This window comes from Cryptomeria japonica, chromosome 8 (assembly GCF_030272615.1).
Source record: "Cryptomeria japonica chromosome 8, Sugi_1.0, whole genome shotgun sequence".
Lineage (NCBI taxonomy): Eukaryota > Viridiplantae > Streptophyta > Pinopsida > Cupressales > Cupressaceae > Cryptomeria > Cryptomeria japonica.
In genome coordinates, this window is record NC_081412.1 from 352,264,749 (window position 1) to 352,287,718 (window position 22,970).

A 22,970-nucleotide genomic window follows, 5' to 3' on the forward strand; every position below is an offset into this window, starting at 1 on the left:
TCATAACCCCTTAAGATATACCAAAATAGCTGGAACTCCCTCTCAGCAGCAGCTGTGTCCAATCACAACTTCCAAAGTACTTGAACTTCCTTTGAGTGTATTCCCATCAATAATTTCCCTTGAAGATTTAGTATGCCCTGTTTCAGAAGCATTCCAAGCCACTGAAAGATCCAATCAATTTCCTGTACTCCGGGATAGGAAATCATACTCTATGATGAAATTGAAAAATGCTTGACTCAAGAAAAGAATTACATGCTAATACTCATAATAAAAGGTAATCAACCAACATAGGTTAGAGTATACCAACTCAGAAGGAGGCGCTCCTCCTTAACTTCTGCACAATCAATCTTTTATGTTAATCTCAAGGATCCTGTCCATCTATCTTTCAATAAGGTGGACCCATAGCACAATTGCTGAGATAAGATGAGGATAAATTCCATCAAGAGATTACACAACAAGATTGCCAATAAATGTTATCGATAGAAAACAAAAATCCTAAGAAATCAACATTACATTCTAACTTCTACTATGTAGGAAAGAGCATCATCGTAACCAATTAACTGAAAGCAACCTGTCATGCAGTTATTTTAACAGATAACTGACACATAATAAAACTGCATTTGTCAAAACATTTAATGACATGAGCTCGAATGCAATAGGGATGATATAAGGATGTTAACTCGGGATAACACAGGCACAAACTTGCTTGCAGACCTACAAGGATAAACACCTATCACAGGGAACCTCAAAACATGATTGGCTCAACACGGGTTAATTCAAAGAGAATATCATTTTCCTTTCACACAACCCAACAAGGGTTTTACAAAACTAAGTAAACACAAACCCATAAGAATCAAATGAAACCCTTATTATTACAACTTGACAAAGAAACCCCATGTAAACAAATTGACAAAGTTATTCAACAGGAATACTTGACCTTCAATTATCATAAAGTCTCTCATCATAAAGTTAATAAAGAATTAAGAAAAATATACCTGTTGATGTTTAGATAACATTGACACTGGAACCGAAAGCTTTCCCAAAAGAAACTATCTTTGCAGTCTATCTTCAAAAGCCATAATTCGCAATCTCCTCTTGATGTGCCTTAGCACAGTCAACTAGGGTTTGAAGATTGGTGGGAATACAACTGATTTTGTTTAGCAATACAAAATAGCAGTTGCATGTCTCGTAGCAAATAAATCTACCATACCATCAAAGATTCACTCATTATTAAAATTGGATTGGATCACATCAAGGGTTAAGAATCATGAAATATATACCAATCTAGGGTTTAGACCAATTCTGAAAATCAACAACTCTGAAGGTTTGAATAAGGTAATAACTCCACAGTATACACTTTGCATTCCAGAGATCTGAAAATCTGAAAGGAGAAATATCAGTTACTTCCTTCTTTGGTTCTTCACTCGAATCTCCACAATGAATTAAAGAATGACTCCTTGATGAGGACCCGATGATGCCCTCTAACATCACCCCTGTCATTATCTTAATAAAAGACGAACAACAACCTGAAGGTAAGAGCTTACTGAAATCTGAGGGTTAGTATAACCTTAGCTCTGATACCATGTTAATTTTGTGCCCTAGATCAGTAATCAGATTTATGTCTTTTAATTATGCCCTAGTTTGTTAATCAGATTTGTAATATTTTATTAAACCATAATTCAGTAAACTTAGAAATGAAACAAGTAAGCAAGAGACAAACGCAAATACCCTGGGAAAACCTCCAAGGAGGAAAAACCCAGCATTAAAGACCCACAGGTCAGATTATATATTCTCTCTTAATTGCACAAATACAATACTTAGCTTGCTTCTCCAGATCTGATCCCTTTTGTATGTCAGATCTGTACTTCTAAGCACTTCAAGTCTGCACCAAAAGAGGCCTATATCCTCTTGGACGAGTTCGCACAATCCTTGACAAGTTCGCACAATCCTTGGATAAATTTGCACTTTTATTAGTAGAGCTAATTCGCTGATTGCATTGATGATTGAATTGTGTTTGCACTTTAACTTTATTTATATGGATCTTTTGACCAAGGTCGGCCTCAATCCTTTTTGGCGCCAATTTATATTTTGTGGCGTGAGTCCTTTTTGGTGTAGCGTGGAGGATGGGGCTGGACTTGTCTTGGGGCCACGCTACCCCTTAAGGATAGGACCCAGTCCTAAATGGGTTCGTATGTTGCCTTAAGGCAATCCGAACCCATCTTTTCCTAGTTATAAACAACAATTTTGCCGGGTGAGGTTTGTTGTTTTACCACGTGATGTCTGGTATTTTACCAAGTGATGTTGTCTGGTGTTTTCCTGCATGATGTCTGATGTTTTACCGCGTGATGTTTGGTGTCTACCACGTGGTGTTTTGGGTCTTGCCATGCGAAGTTTCAGGGTATTGTTCGATTTTCTCCACAAAAATCGTTTCAAGGGTTTTTACCATTTTTTCCCACAAAAATGATGATTTGTATCTTCAGTTTTGGAGGGTTTGCTGATTTTTCCTCAATCATGGTTTCAGGTTTCAGTTTGGTTACCCAACGTCAAGTTGGATGGATTCTGGTATTCTTGGTCATTAACACTTTTCAGATCCAGGGAGGGTCTCCACCGCAGCAGAGTGTTATTTTCATTTGTGATCAAAAGATCTGTAGTGTCTTCTGTAGGGTAGTTAGTAGATAGAATGACCATTAAGGGAGAGTATTAGAATATTTAATTATATTTTAGTCACCTATATTTAGTTCCTTGTTTAATAGACATTTAGCTTTTTAGTTAATTAGCTTTTAAGCTTTATTTAGCATTTAGCTTTTTCTTTTTAGTTAATTAGCTTTTAAGCTTTATTTAGCGTTTAGCTTTTTGGTAGTTCACTTTAAACGACTTGTTCTTAATTTAGAACGTCGTCTTGTAATCTCTATATATACGCTTGTATATTGTTGAATACATTATCCGATTATTGAATCATTCATTCAATTTATTTTTCAGAGGTCATAGTTCACATACTTGGGCTTGACAAACCAAAATTTCTGACTCAGCAAAAACTCATCACTTAAAAAATATAATTAAATTTCTTTAAAAAAACAAAACTTTAATGTAAAATACAGTTACAAAACGTATCAAGTGAGTCTATAAAATGTTTTGGGAAGTATTTTCTAATAGATTTGAATAAAAATAGGGAACAAAATCACATCATCATGTGAATACAACAGCTAGTTGATACTACTATGAATTTATGATGATTGTTTGTAAAAATCATCATAAAGCACATATCCAAGCAAAATTCAAGATTTTCTCTCTTCCCCATTCTAGTGAAAAATTGGGGAGAGTATCAAGTCCTCACGCTTGGTTGCACTTGTGGCTTCACCTTGCTAGGAGATGTCAGAGACTATTCCTTTACCTCATATTCAAGATCATCTATATTGATGTTATCCGATCTAATCTCCTTTGCTTCTGTTTCATCTACACCGTCTATAGCTTACCTCTCGAAATCAATAATCTCTTGCTCTATAAACAAGATCTCATTCTACAAAGTCCATTCACTATAGGGATCAATCTCATTTAAATCAATAAGCTCTTGTGGTTTGCCCTCCACCTTTTGTGTGAAGTGGAAGGCTGTATTGTACAAAACTAGGTCATTGAGTCAACTTATTGTGTTTCTTTGTGTGAATGATGTCAAACGAACTCTACTTGTGGTTGTAGCCAAAAGTGCTACAAGGTTTAGACAAATTTAAGAGAACTAGCTTTTTAAGATTTGGGGTATTTCCACCCCAATCTTCCAACCATGAATTTGCAAATAAGATGTTCAAAAGTTTGTAAGCAAGCAATATTTTATTTATAAGTGTAATTTGTAGCTTTTAAGATATGTTAAGACTATTTTTTTACTCAGTGTCTAAATGGATCCCATTTGAATAGCTAGTGTTGAAGAAAAGAGCTTTCCCTTAGCTTGCTTGCAATTTTGCAACTCTAAAATAATGAGATTCTTCACCTCGACCTCGGGAATCATCCTTTCAATGCATGTAGAAATGTCCTTCATAACATCTCCATTGGGATCTGTGAAGCTATTCAAGAAGAAAAACTTAGGGTTGAAGTAGTACCCTATTGCATGAATGGGTTGGTGGAGTTGTTTGTTCCACCTTTGATCAACAATCTTTCAAATGAGATCAAATTTGTCTTTATCCCTGCTGTAATAGTTTTGGATGGTCTCTTTAGCCATATCTATAGCCTCATAAATGTATCCTATCGGATTTTGATCCCTATCCACCAAGTGCAAAACTCTCACCAAAGGCTACAACACTTGCAAGTATAAACAAATTAAAGTTAACAATTTTCAATGAAAATAAATCCTTCAAATTTTTAAAGTAAAGGATTCAATTTAAAGTTTAAACTGAAGTTTGAATTTATTTTGACAATTTCTTTAGGTATCTCGCAAATATTCTATAAAAAATTATCTTTGTAATTCTCTTTCCTTCAACCTTTTTCGAATATTTGAGTCTAGCCATGCTTGACTCACAAACATTTGCTTCATTGATGTCAACAAACTAGTAATGCTTTGCAATGTTAGAAAGTTAGTTGCAAACCTTGTGACACTTAGTCACCCAAGCTCTTTCCCCTTGGTGTGATCTCTCTTCAAGCTAAGAATCCAAGGGTGATTATAAACATATTTTGTGCTGTTATTTGAATTTCTCTACCATTGGTCTCATCTAATCAAATTTTTTATCCTTTCAACAAAGGGTCAAGGCCATGCATTGCATAAGGGGTTCAAAAGAGCGATAGATGCCTCTCCTAAAGTAATTTTCTAGCTGCCATGTATGCTGTTGCATTATCAACCCACCTCAAAAACAACTTGCTCCAACATTATGCTCAAAATTTTAGCATTTTTTACTTTGCTGGAGGCATCAATTACCTTCAAAAAATCATCTCACCATTGAAGCCACCAAAAATTGATGAGAGTGCTATTCATTCCATTTGTCCACCCATTTGAAAGAATAATGCATTTAACTTTTGCTACTGTCTCTTTCGTTTTTTCAAAATTTAATTTGAATCTTCAACAACATCTTGGAGTAATTTCCCACCTAAGTCTATTGTCGAGGGTGTTTGTACCTTTCCTTGCAACTATCAATGTTTTCACCAAATTTTCCTAGCACGGGCACTTTGCCACATTGAAGAGAAGCTTTAAATTGGAAACTCATACATGCCTTATTCAGTTCCAAGTGCACCTCCTTGTTTCACCTTGTACCTCGCAACAAAGGTTGTGCTCTAGGTACAAAAAACCCTATGATTTGGCTTTGCTCGAACTAGATATGTTTTGTATGCGTGGACCACAACTAGAGCTCATAATGCGTGCCATATCTTTCTCAATTGCTGCTTGCATTTTAGGATTAATGGCTGTTGCTATGGCTTCTTGTGTCCTTGCCCTCTATAGTTTCTTCTCATCCAAAAATCCTTGGAGTGCTTGTATCTCTTGTTTTTCCTCTTTTTTACCTTTTTCACATGACTAGATTTATGGTTAGGAATGCTTGCAATATGGTATTTGAGGCAATTAATGCCTTCATTAAGCTTCTTTGTGCATAAGAGGCAAATCACACTCCATGATATTGGTCCCCATCATGACATATTTCCAAGCAAGGTCTTGCTTCCAATAGGACTTCCACTGATTGATGTTGACCTTTGTGGGGAGCTGGGTGCCATCATATCTAACTTGCAACATAATTAAATACCAAAAGAAACAATGTTAAAAAAAGTGATTTGAATAGTAAAATTCAAATAAAACTCATTAATGCATTAAAAGTGCAATCGGGTAATTGAAGAGCAATGCTATTAATTAATTTAACCAAGAAAACTATTTTCTTGACTCTAAAGTGTAATTATAAATCAATTTTATTGCAAGTAACATTTAAAATAATTTTTACAAATCTATTACTAATATGCTAGAACTAATTTACATGCTTGGAAAAAAGAAAGAAAGAAAAAACGAATCTAGAAACTCAAAATTCTTCAAATGTGCTTGTCAAATTTACTATAAAATTCTTTCAAATTGGTCTCAAGGATTCATTATTGTTTGAGCTTTAACTGTGGGCATGTAGGGTTAAATAAGCAAAGATAATGTGTTTTTTGAGTGTTTTTTCTCCATCTTAAGGGTGCTTTGCTGTTTGCTACGTGTGGCTGAATATTCAGTAGAGACTGGTCAATTTTCTGTGAGTAGTCGCTTGATTTTTCCCCTTGCTACTTGCCAAATCCTTGGCCTCACGTGCTTGCCCAACAAAAAATTCCACAGTTACTGGCCGAGTACTTTGTGAGTTTTTATACCATGTGGAAGACAACCAAACATTGTAATTGTACATAGTTTTAAGTGGTTCAATAACCAAATTTGTGGACTGTGGTATTCTTGGGACTCAAAGTATATGGCATGAGAGGACCCATTGATTTCAACATCACTTGCTTTACCATTCCTAACCTGAGCTATCTAAAAGTTGAAGTAGTAGCCTCTCGCTTTGTTTGTGCTTTTGCTTTTGCTCACCAATGGGCATTGCCTTTGCTTCCAAAACTGCCTAAAGTCCTTAGTTCTTCTGGAATTTGATTTTGGCCTGGTCTCATCAATTCGAATGGGCTCTTAATTGGTCTTTGCTGATTCTTTATTGTGGAGGTGAAGGTTATATCGTACATGAACCAAATTTCTGACCTCTTCCAGGCTGATTGTTTTAGCTTCTTTGAATGTGTGTTTGGAGTTATTCCATTTGTGCTTACAAATAGAAGAACTACATCGCTGGCTTGAAATTTGAACAATGATCTATTGAAAATTAGGTACCCCAATGCCATAATTCCTTGAAGCTTAGGTGCCCCAATGATAAAATCCACCAAAGTTTAGGTACCTTAGCACCATCATACCGACTATATATTATCTAGAATTAGAAATTGAAAATATAAATAAATGTAGATAAAAGTAAATGAAAGATGAAATTTAGATTAAATTTTTTATCTAGTAGCATTTTCATCTCTTTTTTATCAATTTTCAAGATGAAAGATCTTCAGTTTTACGCTTATAAAGTTGAAACTTTTGTTGTGTTGTTTCTCTGGTCTTGTCATCAAGAACCGTCCTCTCTATGCATGTCCAGAGTTCAGCTAAAATCTCTTGAAGAACATTGTAGACCTTATCAAAATAGAATATTGGCTCCATAAAAATAGTAGTTTCATGTATGACATATGTATTGGGTCTGAAATATGAGTATAGTATCATGATACTTTGAATTGGAAAAGGGTAAAAGACCTTTCTAGATCCAATACAATATAAGATTTCAGTCCACAAAGTGTTTTGGGGCTATAGGCAAGAGCCATTTGTAAAAGGGTAGCAATGAATTTAAAGGGAAATTAGCACGTACAATCTTGAAAGATATAGATGGTGGAAACAAAGTTGATCTAAAAATTGGGTCAAAGTTACTAGACAATAAGGTGAAGAGACGTCATCTCCAGTCGTGAAGATTGTCTCAGGCCTTGGAATTATGGGTTTGTTAATGTTCAATGTGGTACAATGTAGATGTAAGAACCTTGCTGGTTCTAACTCTCCTGAAATACTATTGCTGATTTGTTTTTGGATTTTCCAAGGGTTTTGAACAATTTTGAAATAAAAATAACAAGTGCAACATGCAAGAATTGCTCATAAAACTGAATAGAAAGCAAATATAGGGCAATTGAATCTATATTATGAATTAGATAACTGCTGCAAATGAAACTAATACATAAAACATACCCATAGGTCCTCAACTTATTTTAAATAAAGAATTCTGGAGTTTGCCAACGGAAACTGGGAAACTGACCAAAATTGAAGTACAAGTCCAGAATACAATTTCTCCAAGCCAAAAATGAGATGAATCCACCTGATTATGCTGGGTGTTGGGAATGGTGCAACTAGATTGCAAATTAGAAAGGCGTTTCAGCCTCCCAGTCAAAACGTCCCTTTTTTGGACCCCACATGCCAAGCCTGAATTGTATGGCCAGCAACTGGAAACGGTACGACTGCTTATTGAAATGAAATATGCTGCTAAAGGGGGCGTCTAACCTGATTTGCCCTTTCCTTATTGAAAAATATGCAATATTTGAATTAAAGAATCTCTGTTGAAGCACAGTAAGACTCTTGAATGAAGCCTTCACAATTGTAATAATTTAGCTGATCTTCCACAACCTCACAATCACAGATCCACGAAGAATTTCCGATGGCCAAACCTCTAAAACCCTTGTCAAGGAATTCCATAGAGCAAAATAGAAGCAATGTCAAATAATCAATAATCAATAATCAATAATCAATAATCAATAATAGAGGTTGAATTGCTTGCTTTGCCTTTATAAACCCGAAAAGGCATAATTCTCCAAAAAGTGTGATTTCCTCTTGAAGGGAGTTAAACACATTTAAAATGTATTTAATATACTTTATGCAAAATTTGAATTAATTCCCCACTTGGGCGTACCCTTTTGATATTCACTTTATATTATTTAAGTGGCTCACTTTTTAATAAAGTTAATAATATAACTTTATAATAACTCCAAATGGCACGTTTCCCAAGAAATTACACCCAAAGTCATTTAAATGTATTTAATTTACTCCATAGTTTAATTTTCTTTTGGGCGTCCAAATTCACTTAAGTGGCTTTTAATTTTAATAAAGCCACTTTATGACTTTATTAATATCCATATAAGTTAATTTAATATTTTAACCACTAAAATATTAATATCTCCCTCAATATTCAGTCTTTTGACGTGCTGTCTGAAGTTGGAGTCAATACTGAATAACCCCCATGTGTCTAGGTGCCCTGACTAAAGATAACACTATTGCCAGATTGACTTACTATAAATAGTAAGTCCCTCAACTAAGTCCACACACTGACTACAAAGGCCCTAGAACTTGTTAAAATAATATTAATATCTTCTATAATGGTCATCTTCTATTTTAAGTTGTCGACTTATTTAGCTTGTTAAGTTAGCTTTTTAGTTAATTAGCTTTTAAGCTTTATTTAGCTTTCATGCTTAATTTAGCGTTTAGCTCTTTAATCTTTTACTTTAACATTATTTTCTAATTATAGAACATCATCTTGTAACCTCTATATATATGTGTGTATATCTTTCAATGTAATCATCCGATTATTGAATCATTCATTCAATTTATTTTTTAGAACTAAACCCAAGACTGAACTGAAGAAGTGGAACTGCCACTGAGACTCTCTATCCAAACATATTAGCCTACAGGAGTCAAAATAATAGGCTAATCCCTCGAACTTTGATGCACACGAAAATAAGGACATTACAGTCCGCCCTCCCTGAAATTGCTTGTCCTCAAGCAATCTCTATTGCGAAGCAACTCCACTCCACCAGAAGTCCAAAAGATGAATTGTGAAATGTACCACTCATCTCCCACCAACTCCTGTAGCACCAACGTAAACACAACTGCGCAGGGACAATTATGATGCCAACTATCCAACTCCTGCGCATAGGAATAGTGCATCAAAATCAAAACATGTTCAAGAAGGCCAAGGATGAGCTGGTATACTCTCAACACATTGAACATGTTGCAATGCTCAACTGTAAACCCTGTCTAGAATCTCGATGTACCCAAAGAATCCCAAACTCTATACTCAATGCTTGGCTGAATGCCAGGATCCCAAATCACTTTGTAGGGTACTCCCTCCAAACCATGTGGCATCAACATGATACCATTGTATATTACAACTAAGTCAACCCCAACAGAAAGAAGAAGCAATCCACCAGTTGGAACAATCCCTCGATCCCATAGCCAGTATGGAAGTCGGCCATGAGAAACACTCGCAGACCTTTGCTGCTGAAATCTGATCTCAACTTCACTGTGCCAGAAGTGGTGAAGCCAACCAAAGGGACCCATCCAAATTGTAGTGCCAACCTTGTCGACACCCAAGTTCCAATGCAAACAATACGCACATCCCTCTGCTTCGTGGAGATAGGAATAACTGAGAGTACCCACAACACAACAACAATCTCAACCCTTCGCTGAATTGCCTTGGATGTGCTGAATCCCCCCCATAGGTGCTGAATAACATGTAATCTCCCCTCTTATGTTGCTGATGTGAAACCAAATAGCACCTTCAAAACTGCAAGACGGACCCAAGGGGATGCTAACAATACCAATAGGTACATAGGATGATAGAGTATCATCCCCATGTTGCTATTGCATGACGAGGAAATGATCTAACTCTTTCCTAGCCTCATGTGTAGCAATGACATTAGTGGCTGATCCACTAAGTGTGTATTCAACGTGGTCACACATCTCTAAGGCTTGAGCATTTAATGGCCTCTCAACCAAAGATAACTCATGGGTCTCAAGATGCAAGTTATGTGTACCAATAATTTTTTTTGAATCATACCTCTTCTGTTGTTCACACATAATTGCATATTCTTCATGCTTGCTTACCTCAAGAAGCTCCTCCTTCGCATGCTCAACTTTAATATGTTCTTCCCTTTGAAGAATTAGAGATCTAAGGTGTGACTCCCCTTGCTTCTTTGCTTGATCTAGCTGGTTGCAACGTTCTTCGATTTCTTGCAAACGTTGTTTCGCTTGTGCGACCAATAACCTTGCCTTTTTAGCTCTTTGCAATCATCCATCACACATGACTTGTTTCTTGTTCACATCTTCCAAGGTCTGATATACAAAATCAGACTTGCTGTGACTTGAATTTTTAACTCATAAATCATTTTTAACACCCAAATCTTGAGTGTCAATGCTAGGAATCTTCATACAACCCTCTTCCATGCGTGGAATGGCTGTTACCTCATGATAGTGCAAAGAATTGTGACTGCTGCTACAAAAATCAGAACTGTTAGAGCTTGTATCCTTTGCACATTTCTCATCTTTGACACTTCCAACTCACGTGCCAACGTTGGTAGATCCTTCCGCAACATTTTTTCGTCATTTACTAGCACATCTACATCATGATTATGCTCAATAGTTTGGCTACAGTTGCAAAAATCAGAATTATTGTCATACCTTTGTGTCATGTTTTCAACTTCTCCAAGGACTTCCTCCTTCCCTAATGCATCTTTTGTATTGGTAAAATCATTTGCATTAGCATGTGTTTTCCTTTCTTTTGCAAACAAAGGATCCAATATCTCCAGATGTTGTAGAAGCCTTGTTAGATTCTTATCATAGTTTTGAAAAGCCTGCATGAGCTCTGACATGAGATCCTGTATGGACTGTATTTTATCCATATTGAAACAATGCAAGAATGCTGGTCACTCAAATGTCAACCGTGTGAGGTCAATGATTCCCAATGGAATCTCTACAAATTGATCCTGGTTTCTTGTAAACCAAGCCTCCTGCATGTGTAAAAACCTGTGAGGCCCAAACTGACGTTGATGAATAAAAACTTGTAACCCTCCAGGAAGGCAGGATCAAAGCTCTAATACCACTGTAAGAACCCTACTAATTCTAACCCTCCTGAAATACTATTGCTGATTTGTTTTTGGATTTTTCAAGGGTTTTGAACAATTTTGAAATAAGAATAACAAGTGCACCAGGCAAGAATTTCTCATAAAACTGAATAGATAGCAAATATAGGGCAATTGAATCTAATAACTGTTGCAAATGAAACTAATACATAAAACATACCCGTAGGTTCTCAACTTATTTTAAATAAAGAATTTTGGAGTTTGCCAACCAAAACTGGGAAACTGACCAAAATTGAAGTACAAGTCTAGAATACAATTTCTCCAAGTAAAAAATGAGATGAATCCACCTGATTATGTTGGGCGTTGGGAATGGGGCAACTATATTGCAAATTAGAAAGGCGTTTCAGCCTCCTAGTCACAACGTCCCTTTTCTGCACCCCATGTGCCAAGCCTGAATTGTACAACCAGGAACTGGAAAATGTACGACTGCTTATTGAAATGAAATATGCTGCTAAAGGGGGCGTCTAACCAGATTTGCCCTTTCCTTATTGAAAAATCTGCAATATCTGAAATAAAGAATCACTGTTGAAGCACAATAAGACTCTTGAATGAAGCCTTCACAATTGCAATAATTCAGCTGATCTTCCATAGCCTCACAATCACAGGAATTCCACAGAGCAAAATAGAAGCAATGTCAAATAATCAATAATCAACAATCAATAATAGAGGTTGAATTGCTTGCTTTGCCTTTATAAACCCCAAAAGGCATAATTCTCCAAAAAGTGTGATTTCCTCTTGAAGGGAGTTAAATACATTTAAAATGTATTTAACATACTTTATGCAACGTTTGAATTAATTCCCCACTTGGACGTACTCTTTTGATATTCACTTTATATTATTTAAATATAACTTTATAATAACTCCAAATGGCACATTTCCTAAGAAAGTACACCCAAAGTCATTTAAATACATTTAAATGTATTTAATTTACTCTCCATGGTTTAATTTTCTTTTGTGCGTTCAAATTCACTTAAGTGATTTAATAAAAATCACTTTATAATATTTAGGTGGCTTTTAATTTTAATAGAGTCACTTTATGGTGACTTTATAATATCCATATAAGTTAATTTAATAACTTAACCACTAAAATATTAATATCTCCCTCAATATTCAGTCTTTTGACATGTCGTTTGAAGCTGGAGTCAACATTGAATAACCCCCATATGTCCAGGTGCCCTGACTAAAGATAACACTACTGCTAGATTGACTTACTATAAATAGTAAGTCCCTCAACTAAGTCTACACACTGACTACAAAGGCCCTGGAACTGAGCCTACAAGAGTCAAAATAATAGGCTAATCCCTCGAACTTTGATGCTCACGAAAATAGGGACATTACAGTAGAAGAGACTATACTAATGTCAGAGGAGTGTTGGGGGTGATTTATAGCATCTTAGCGATGCCTTGAAAAAGGCGGTAGGTGTCTAAACTTAGCAAAAAATTGGGTCAAAGTTGATGGACCATGCGATCAAGTCGTATCCTATGCAGTCATGAAGATTGTCGTAGGCCTTGGCATTAAAAATTCATTGATGTTCAATGTGGTACAATGCATAGTTTAAAAACTCGTGGACTCGCCACGAACTCGTGAGTCCAGTGGCACCACGAGTCGACTTGCCATGGACTCGTGAGGCGAACCTTGGCGAGTCTTTAAAATATTCGCGATTCTTTCTAATTGACTCTTGGACTCCCGAGTCTTTTGACTAGACTCGTGCAACCTAGAAAACACGACAAAAAATTATCTAAATCTTTTTTTTTCAAGTCAGTCTCATTCCCTTCATCAGAATATATACATGAAATATAACATTTAAGTATAAGAAAGGAAATCAATATGGCATTTCAATATGTCTTTTTCCTTTCTTATACTTTAAGTTATATTTCATGTATATATTGGCAGGATGTTTGAGAGTGATTTTAGATCTCTAGGAATTATAATGCAAATTCTAGGTTTTAAAAGATCTTTCAAATTTTCAGACAGTCAAATTTCAGTAATCAGTAGGCTCCTATTAGCATTCTCTTACCCTCTCTATCTCACTCACTTTATCTGCCCCGAATTTTAGACCTATCTATCTCCCTATCACTCTTCCTCTATCCCCTCTCTCTACCACTCTCTATCTCAGTCTCTCCTCCTCTCTCCCCCAAGATCTAGACCTATCAGTATATGTAATTTTGTAAACATTTATAAACTTATGCTTCTATTATACATTTTAAAGTTTGAAACTATGAGTATGAATGATGAAATTTCAAATATTGAGTGTTTGGAGATCTTATGACATGTGTAATGTTTCAATTATGGCTCCTATGTTCTCTAAATGCATTAATTTCTTTATTTTTTTTTTTTGTAAAACTACGTTTTTTTTTGCCGAGTCCTTGACGAGTCTTTTGCGAGTTTTTCACGAGTCTGAGTCCGAGTCCAATTTTTTGGTTTGCCGAGTCCGTGGCGAGTCCGAGTTTTAAAACTTTGGTACAATGCATAAGAGATTGTACTCATCTTAGAGGAGTTGGATGATCTGCATCATCTTAAGAATGCCATGAAATAGGGGTGCATCTAAACCAAGAGTGACAAGATAGCTGGATTCCATGTGCAGCAAAAGTGGCCCAATTATGGCGGTTGTGAATTTGGCTTCTGGTAAGAGTGGAGAATTTGTCTCGACTGTAGAATTTGTCTCGACTGTAGCAGTAGACCCACTATTAAAATCAAGGTTGGTATAAGCAGTGGACAAGACAAGGCAAGCTATTCTAGAGAAATCCCACTCAAATTCAACCCTAAATGCCAAAGTCTAAGGGTCAAATTTGTGGAAGGAATTCAAATTCACTCTCATAGGTTGTGATGGATGTAGAAATAAACAATGCTAGGAAAAATGGCAGGTCAGAAATATTGAAACATAACTTTTCCAACAAAGAATTTCAGGGAGTTAGCCTATTTGAATCAACCCATTCTTTTGTCAATAGTAGGTGGTTGAAAATTTTTAAAAAATGTGGTTTTAATAGAACACTAAAGTTCCAAGGTTGTGTGTAGGAGAGAAATGCAAAAATAAGTTGTGAGGGGTGATAAGACAATCTGATCATATATAAATATTGTCTTCACCCACTATTATCAACAGTGTCATTTATATTTTGCATATGTTAACAAGTTTCTACTATCAATGTGAATGTTTGACTATTTATGAATCATTACCTTAAGTGTGTAATTGGATTTTGTTAAGTATTGGATGCTTGCAATGCCATCCCAAAGATTGAATGGTCAAGGTTCTTCAATTAATCTAGAAACTTTTAACCCTTTCTTCCGCATAACTAGTATTAGGAACTCGAAGTGTTTCTCTAGATTTCTGAAAATCTGTTTTTTCAGTAGTACTTCTATGTTTTTGTATTATGCATTTTTTAGGCCCTTCAAAGCTTAATTTCGTTACACGATGATTGGACCTTGTTTATGCTATGGCCCAACTTGGATTGATTAGTTCATTACCTAATATTTCCAATGCACATACAAACTTCAGTTTTTGTGCAACAGGCTAGGAGTTATGGCCTCACCAAGGGTAACAAAATTAAATAAGTTTATTCTTATTTGGCTGTTTATTTCAATTTCTAAGGAGTGAATGGGTCACCACTAACTGTGGTGACTCTTGAGTTCTCATCAAGAACTCTAATTTACTATTTTTAATATTTTTTCAATATTTTGTGTGGAAAAGCTATAAATTGCTAGATCTGAAGCATATGATGAGACTAGAAGGCATATTCCTCTTCAATAAAGTTTTCTCTTTTCATATAAGCTCTCATGTGAAACAAAAATCTACTTTGTTAAGCTATGTTGTAATTGTCAATCTTGTTTTGTTTGTTGTTTGTTCAATTACTGTTTATACTATAATAAGTTCCTCAACTAGTGTAATGCCCCTTGAATCACCAGCTTAATTCAGACCAAGATAACTACTTAATTTGGAGTGTCTTAAAGCTAGACAATTGCATTTTCTCTATAACATTCCTACATTTTACGGTTATCCAAATTTGTTTTTGGTACCCTTTTCTTAAGTTCTCCTTCTAATTGTTAAAGAGTTGACCCCTTGACTGGCGTAATGAGTTCTGTATGTATTTGCCTTATATATGGCTTCTTTGGCAAAACAATGGTATCGATTCTCTGTTTTCTTCTTGTTACTCATTTTTGAATTGAAAGTAAACTTATTCTGAGGAACATGTTTAACATAGTCAAAGTTTGAATGTTGTCCTTCACACATCAATGCAAATGTCCGTTTTGAAGAGGAAAAGGGGTTGCCGTTGAATGCAGAGTCATAGACTATAGTATGACATCCTTAAAAACAGTATACTTACTAAGAATGAAAGAATCCTGATTTTTTACCTATGCCTGTAGCATTAGTTAGTATGCTTAAAAGAACCAATATTCTTCTTTTCTCTATGTTTAATTAATAATTTAATATATGCTTCTCAATTTTAGGAAAGTGGGTTGAATGCATAGAGTCATAGACTATAGTATGACATCCTTAAAAACAGTATACTAAGAATGGAAGAATCCTGATTTTTTACCTACGCCTGTAGCATTAGTTAGTATGATTAAAAGAATCAATATTCTTCTTTTCTTTATGTTTAATTAATAATTTAATATAAGCTTCTGAATTTTAATGTATCATGGGCATTTGAATTTCACATGCATGCATCATTTTTCATTTAAGTGTTGTGATTTCTCCTTTTTCAGAAAGATTACTTCTTGCTTTGGAGAACACAATTTTTTCTTTTGGTTTTCTTACAATTATTGGTTAGAAGATTTTCCTTTTCATATTTCCAAATTTTTCTTTCACAAATTTTTTACTTACTCTATGGTTGTCTTGCCAGGAAGGATTTGCATTTGCTCACTGCACAACATGCAAGGCCCCTTATCATCTCAGAGTACATGTTGCAGCAGACAGGAAGTGGAGAACATTGAAGTTTCGGTTCTTTGTAACCAGGGATGTCCTCTTCATCTTTGCAGCTGTCCAGCTTGTGCGATTCCTGTCTTTATAACTTCCTAGATATAAAGATTCTTATAATATGAGTAGCTACCTTTGGGTTGTACATCTATAGTGATAAGTATGATGTAGACATTGATTTTATAGATAAAGCTGGAGATTTGACATTCTAATGCCTACAGGAAAACATAAGACTTGAACAGATATCAAGAGGTGAAAGTTGATTAAAATAAATATATTTATTGAATTAAACTAGTATAACATTTCTTGCCTTGTAATTCCAATTCCATTAACTTGCCTAAAATAGTACATAAGATCTGAATTTATCTATATGCCTAATCTTATCCAAAGTTGGTCTTCAGCCAATTTAACTCTACATATTTTTCTAAACTAGTTCTGTTTATTGGGGTCTTTTTCACTGTGACCATATAGTTTGGCTCTTTTAAAGAGGAATCTTCATTGCTGCCTTACATTAAGTTTACACAGTGAATGTGTTCCTTTCTGCTTGCTAGGCAACACAGTGTATGTTTCTTTGAGCAGAGCAGGATAGGCAATTAACACTGTTGGAGTCAAATATGCTATATGCATGTATCTTCGTCTCTTTAATCATGAATGGTGTTTATATTCTACATATCCTGATTAATCTTGTGAATCCAAGAGCTATAGGAGTTCTGTAAAATCTTAATAAGGGAGTCATAAATTGAATTTTTTATGTGGATGAGATCAGTGCATCTTTTAGAATATTGTGCCAGTGAATGAGTTCCGATCTTTATTTTTGTCATATTGTAAAATATATGTTCAAGAAAAACAGATTGAGGAGTAGGTATTACTACCCATGCCAGGGGATCAATCATGTTTTACTGTCTCCGAGTTATATACTTTCTAAGAAGATTTAGTTCTGCATAAATTTGCATTCCTTTTTTAAATGTCTTGTACAAAGTTCTGTTCCAGTGACTACATAAAACTATTGCAGCCTATGTGAGAGTTTGCGTTCAATTGGATGATTGCCACACTTTACAAATTTATGTTCTTGATGATCCCTTTGGAAGTTTATGTGTAGAATCAGGACAACAGCGGGCTTTCCTTTATGTGCCTTTCTTGACATGAACCTGGCCACTTGGAGAGGGTATATCACAAGGAACCTTAATTGGACTATAAACATTAGAAGGATAGCCTTGATGGGGATGGCTTTGGAAAGGTTGAAAAGAATATGAATCTGGTTTGGAGATCCAATCAGGTGACCGTTTATGATCCCCAAGGAATGACGGGCAATGGAAAAACAAGGTTTCAGATCCTAGATGAAGGGATGATGAAGAATCTTCATTCTTTAGACTGAGCAACATATCTTGACAAAGAATGACATGATTCGTAACAAAATATTTGCTTCCAGTAATGACTACAAGGTTATAACTGAGGTGGCAGCTGAGTGTTCCTTCATCATACAATCTCCTTGTCTTCAGTAATCTTTCTCATCAAGTTGAGGAACCATGCATGGCGTCAGATGCATTTGCTAATGGTTCTAACTCTCATCACAACATGTATAAGGCCTATCCATTTTTCCAAGATGCTCAGTATGAGTCAAGGTTATGGACTGCTTAAGCAGCTCAATGAGCTCTGGAATTGTAGATATAAGGAGCTCTGGAATTTTTTCAGCACTTTTCCATCAGAATTGTTTTGCACAGCTAAATGATTGGCAGCATTGTTGGTAACTACTTGAAAAACATTTTCAATGCGTACCTTCATTGTAACCTCATAAACTTTAAATAATCCACTCTTAATTTTCTTTGAAGCTTAATTTTTGTTGAGGAAAATAGTACCCTCCATAGAGGCTTCAAGGATATTAGGATGTGTCCAGTTTCTTCCATCTGTCTGAATATTGGGCATTATGGTGTAGCCTGGCTTTCTCCATATAGCCCATTGTTGATTGATCAATATGCCTGTATATGCTACCTTCTCTTGCAACATCAGCTATCAAATATTGTGATAAGTTTGGAGCTTTCAATGCTAGACCGTAAAAAAGGAAATAAAACCTCCATCAATGAATAGAAAGTAGCACCAACACAGCTTTCCACATTGAATGGTATATTAGAAAACTATAAAAAATTAACTGCACTTCTTGCTTCAATCAGCACTCTCAAGTGAGGATTGAGAACGAAGAGTAGATCATGACCCAATATATAATCCTAAATGGACTGAATCCTTGCCATGATTCCTAGTGCCACTATTAGAAGTCAGAAGACAAAGTTTTACAAGGGTATGCAGTGACAGGAGAGGATACTGTTCCCTTCTCTTTTTTCTGCCTCTAACAATGCTCCTTTCCCCCAATTTTCTAGCAAAACTGTCATCTCCATCCAAATGTTCAGTTTGATAGCTTTGCACAGGCAAGGCCACATCCATGTATTCTTGAATTTTCAGACCATGGTGAGCAAATTCTGCACTATGAAAATTAACCACAACTTTAAACATAAAAACTCTAATCAAAATTGGTGATCCTGAGTACAAGTATCCACAAACACATACTGCTGAAGATATGAATAGTGAATACGGAGTCTTCAACTTTCTAACCTGCAACTGTCTTACTCTTCTTATTAAATCTGAAAAGAATACATTGCACTAGCTCAAAACTTTGAATGAATAAAATCACATTACATTCCTGCCTTTCTTTTATAGATGAAGAAGGTTAGGAACTGGAAGTGCGCCCTACCTTGCATGAGTCAAACTGCCCAATAATCCAAAGTTTCCTAACTTGTGTACATTAGCTGAAAATAGAACTATAGCTAAATCTGAAAAGCAAGCTGCTACATGCTAAATTGGCAAAGTCTAAAATTTAAACTAAGACTTTAAAATCAAATGGCATGTGCTGGAGGGACGCATGTAAAATTATAGATCTATAACAGCACATGTGCTGGAGGGATGCATGAAAACTTATAAATCTAGAACAGTGTGTGTGCTGGAGGCATGCACTACATAACTGGGAATTCTTCTTTGCATGCATGCACCCTCCCCTATGTGAGTGGGTGTTATTCTCTGCCTGCATTTGCCCTTTCCATACTTTTCTTTCCTGTGTACAGGTCTGTATCTGCTGCTATCATTGCTGCTGAAGTGTGCATCCTATGAGAAAAATGGTCTGGTAAACTAGGTAAAGACTCTAGTAGGTATGTATCCAATGTTGTAAAATTGAGGCACTAGAAGTAAGGAAATTAAGTATCAGACTCACTCCATGGGGTCTGCAGTTGCTCCATTCATTTGCTCAATTGCATGTGAGCATTTGGATGAGATGCAACTCAACTGTAATTTAATGCTCATTTCAAAATTTTGATGCAGGAATATGTAAGTGTTTTGTTAGTAGAGATTGATCATTAAAGGGAGTGCCTATTCAATGCATATTCCTGTACAACTAATGATACAACATATCATACTAAATAGGCTGACTATATTCCTCCCCAAGCCTAAGTTCCTTTTCCTAATGATGAGTCTAGTACTGTGAATTGAAATATTGGAATAAAAGTACTCACACAGTTGAACTTCCAGAAGCAGTTCCACTAATACGGTAGTGTGAACAAAGCCTCAAACCTTAATTTTGATGCATTTGGTAAAGAAACAATGACAGGAGGAATCTTTAAAAGTTTTGGATATAATGAAATCTAACAAATCTCTATTTTTCAAATGCTTCTGACTCTTTAAGGAGAGATTAGATGAATAGTTCCATTTGATGCTTTAGGTGCATGTGTTCTTGGTGAAGCTGTACTTGTTCAAAGGAAATAGTCTTTCACAGAGCAATGAATCAGTACAATGATGCCAGCATTTCCTGAACAAGATATGAATGAAGAATAAAATATAGAAAATAGTTGTGACACCAAGATTTGTTTTTTGATTCAAGATGATGGATTGCATATGTAATTTCATTAGTATAAGTGGTGCTGTCATAGACTATACAATTTATTTTGGACAGAAGCACAAGTAAACCATGATGGTATGCTTTCTTAAGCAGATTTATATTAGGTATATATCATTTCAGACAATATATTGAAGTCTTATTGTCCAAGCTGATTTTTATGCATTAGTTGGAATAGAACTGCACTCAAAATGTTATATCCTTAATAGCATTGCTTATTTGTGCAGGTGATTGCATCTTTGGCATATTCAGTTTATTTGATAGATCATCATCAGCAAGATTGGCTGCGTTTAGCCTGGGGGTTTGAGAGTAAAATTAGGTTCTACTACATATTCGGTAACATGCTTTCTTTCATAAACTTCAGTTTTGGCTTTCGCTTGTAGCTTCTAGTCATGTATTTAATCAAAAGATATACTCTTCACAGTTTTAATGTTTGTTGATAAGTAGCCAATAACTAATTTTCTCTTTTTTTTTTTCAAATTAATAGTTTATCCATTTCTAGGTGTGTAACCCAAACACATCACTTTATATCACTTCAATACAAGTTATTAAGCCATACGAATAATCACAATACAGCTTTTTATGCTGAAACTCAGTGATGCTTACCATGGGGTAGAGTACATATTTTGGAAACGGGTAACCCTGAACATGAGAACACATATGGGAGATGTTTCAAGTAGGCAAGGTATTCTCCCTAACATCTCTTGATCTAATGGAAGAGCTTAAACTGATGGCATATTGTGACTCTTTTGTTGGGGTGAGGGCCTTGTGTAAAGAATAATGTGCCCGCTGTATTTTTTAACCTGATCTAATTGTTAAAGTCTGCCACAAAAACTAGAAGAGAAGTCGAGCAAAACAAAATGAAAAACCTTTTCCCTAGAAGTCCTATAAACGCCAACCGAGCCTTTTTTTTTCTCATTCAATCAAAGAAACAAACAGGAAATTCAGAGAGAATGCAAACCACATTAGTGGGGTTTTGATCAAATAAGAGATCAAGATTACCAAAAATGTAAGTTTGGCTGACATATGTTTCCCAGGATGATAAGCACACAACAAAGGACTTCTTAGAGGAACAATTAGTTTTTCATTCATGATTGAATGCTGTGATGACCTGCTTATTCTGGTTAGGGTTTTAGTGATACAAATTAGCTTCTATTGTCACCCAGGTCTGAAAATCTCTACTATATTCTGCGTCAATTAATCCACAGAACTACAAATCTGAAATTAAATGACATAAACCATAAGACAGCACCTGCCAGTCCTTAACTCCTTAACTCAGTATAAATGGTGCTGATTGTAATTGGCTGCCTGCTATAATGTGTCCAGCTTGAGCAGATATGGGGTATTATAGCTGCCTGTTACTTGGTGTCACCGGTTAGGGCAGATCTAGAGATTTTTGGTGTCCACACCTGCAACTAATGAAACTGGTTGAAACTGCTCACTGCTGTAGGCACATCCAAACCAGGCTGAGTGGTATGAGGGTCCTGTTAGTGAAGATTATCTGCAAGACTGCAGACCTGGTGCAGATCTGGAGTAATTTATCGATTCTCAGGTGCAAGATCTGACCAGGCTAGTCTTCCATCTGAAATAATCCTTCAAATGGGTGATGGATGACTGCTGAGTGAGTATTTTGCTGTTCTCAGGCAAGGTGCAGACCTTCAATGATGTAATTTCCCCACACTTAGGCCAGTGATTTCAAGGAACAGCTGAAAATAGTGAAAAAAAGACCTGAGGATAGGGATTTTGTCCTACCTCAGGTGAGCTGCAGAATACAATAATTTCAACTCCTTCAGGTATGGCGCTGTTGTGACATTTTCACACATTGCCCCATTGCAAATGAGGATCCCCACTTTTTTGCTTGGTAGCATAGTTGTCTTGGCTTAGTTGTTTAGCTTGGCAATAGTTCGAGTCTTTAACCTCTTGCTTCTGAGGGGATGCAATGCCTTGTCGCCAGGATGTGTTCAAGTTGGGCAGTCTAGCAGCAGTCAGGTCCCCCTCTAGAATAGTTTGGAGTCTTTGTAGCTGTAAGAGTCTGCAACCTCTAGGTCAGGTTAGAGTGAGTCTTAGGTGTGATGAACAGTCAAGTGAGCAAAGTGGACATCCTTAGGTTAGAGCATAGAAGTGAGGAATGATCAAGAAGTGATGATCAACTGAGGTGAAATGCTTGATGAAAATCAATAAAGGTCTAGGTGATGATGAGAGAAAGAAAACACCAAGTTAACCCTATGAAGAAGTTCCTTTACACTTGGTGAAGTCAATAAGTGAAGAGGTCGTAGTGAGTTGTCCATGACTCACCAAAATCCACACCCTGGCAAAGTCCACGCCTAGGCAAAATCCACAACCTAAGAAGGTGAGCAATGACTTTTATCCTTGAGTTGCTAAAATCCACGACTTGTGGAGGTCCATGACTTGAAGAACTTTGAAGGTAACAATGAATGAAGAAATGATGCTATCCCAATACCTTGATGATGAAGGTGAAGTGAAATGAAGATCAAGTCAAGGTGGACACGCTTGCAATGTTTATCCTTGAGTTGCTCAAATCCATGACCTAAGTGTGTGGTGACAACTTTTATCCATGACTTGCTAGAATTTATGCCTCAAGCATGAAGATAGCAAGGTTGATCTATGAAGTGAAGAAGAAATGATGAACTAACTCAATCCTTGCTT

The 22,970-nt window shown here is 36.0% G+C and overlaps 1 protein-coding gene across 1 annotated transcript in view; it reads left to right on the top strand.

Moving 5' to 3' along the window:
• The window catches only part of LOC131045346 (uncharacterized), an 84,620-nt gene that overhangs the window by 25,979 nt on the left and 35,671 nt on the right, over positions 1-22,970 (top strand). The window contains exons 3-4 of the mRNA XM_057978930.2: positions 16,296-16,442; positions 20,531-20,639. Coding sequence (XP_057834913.2) covers positions 16,296-16,442; positions 20,531-20,639 — 256 coding nt within the window. The remainder of the gene's footprint in view (positions 1-16,295; positions 16,443-20,530; positions 20,640-22,970) is intronic.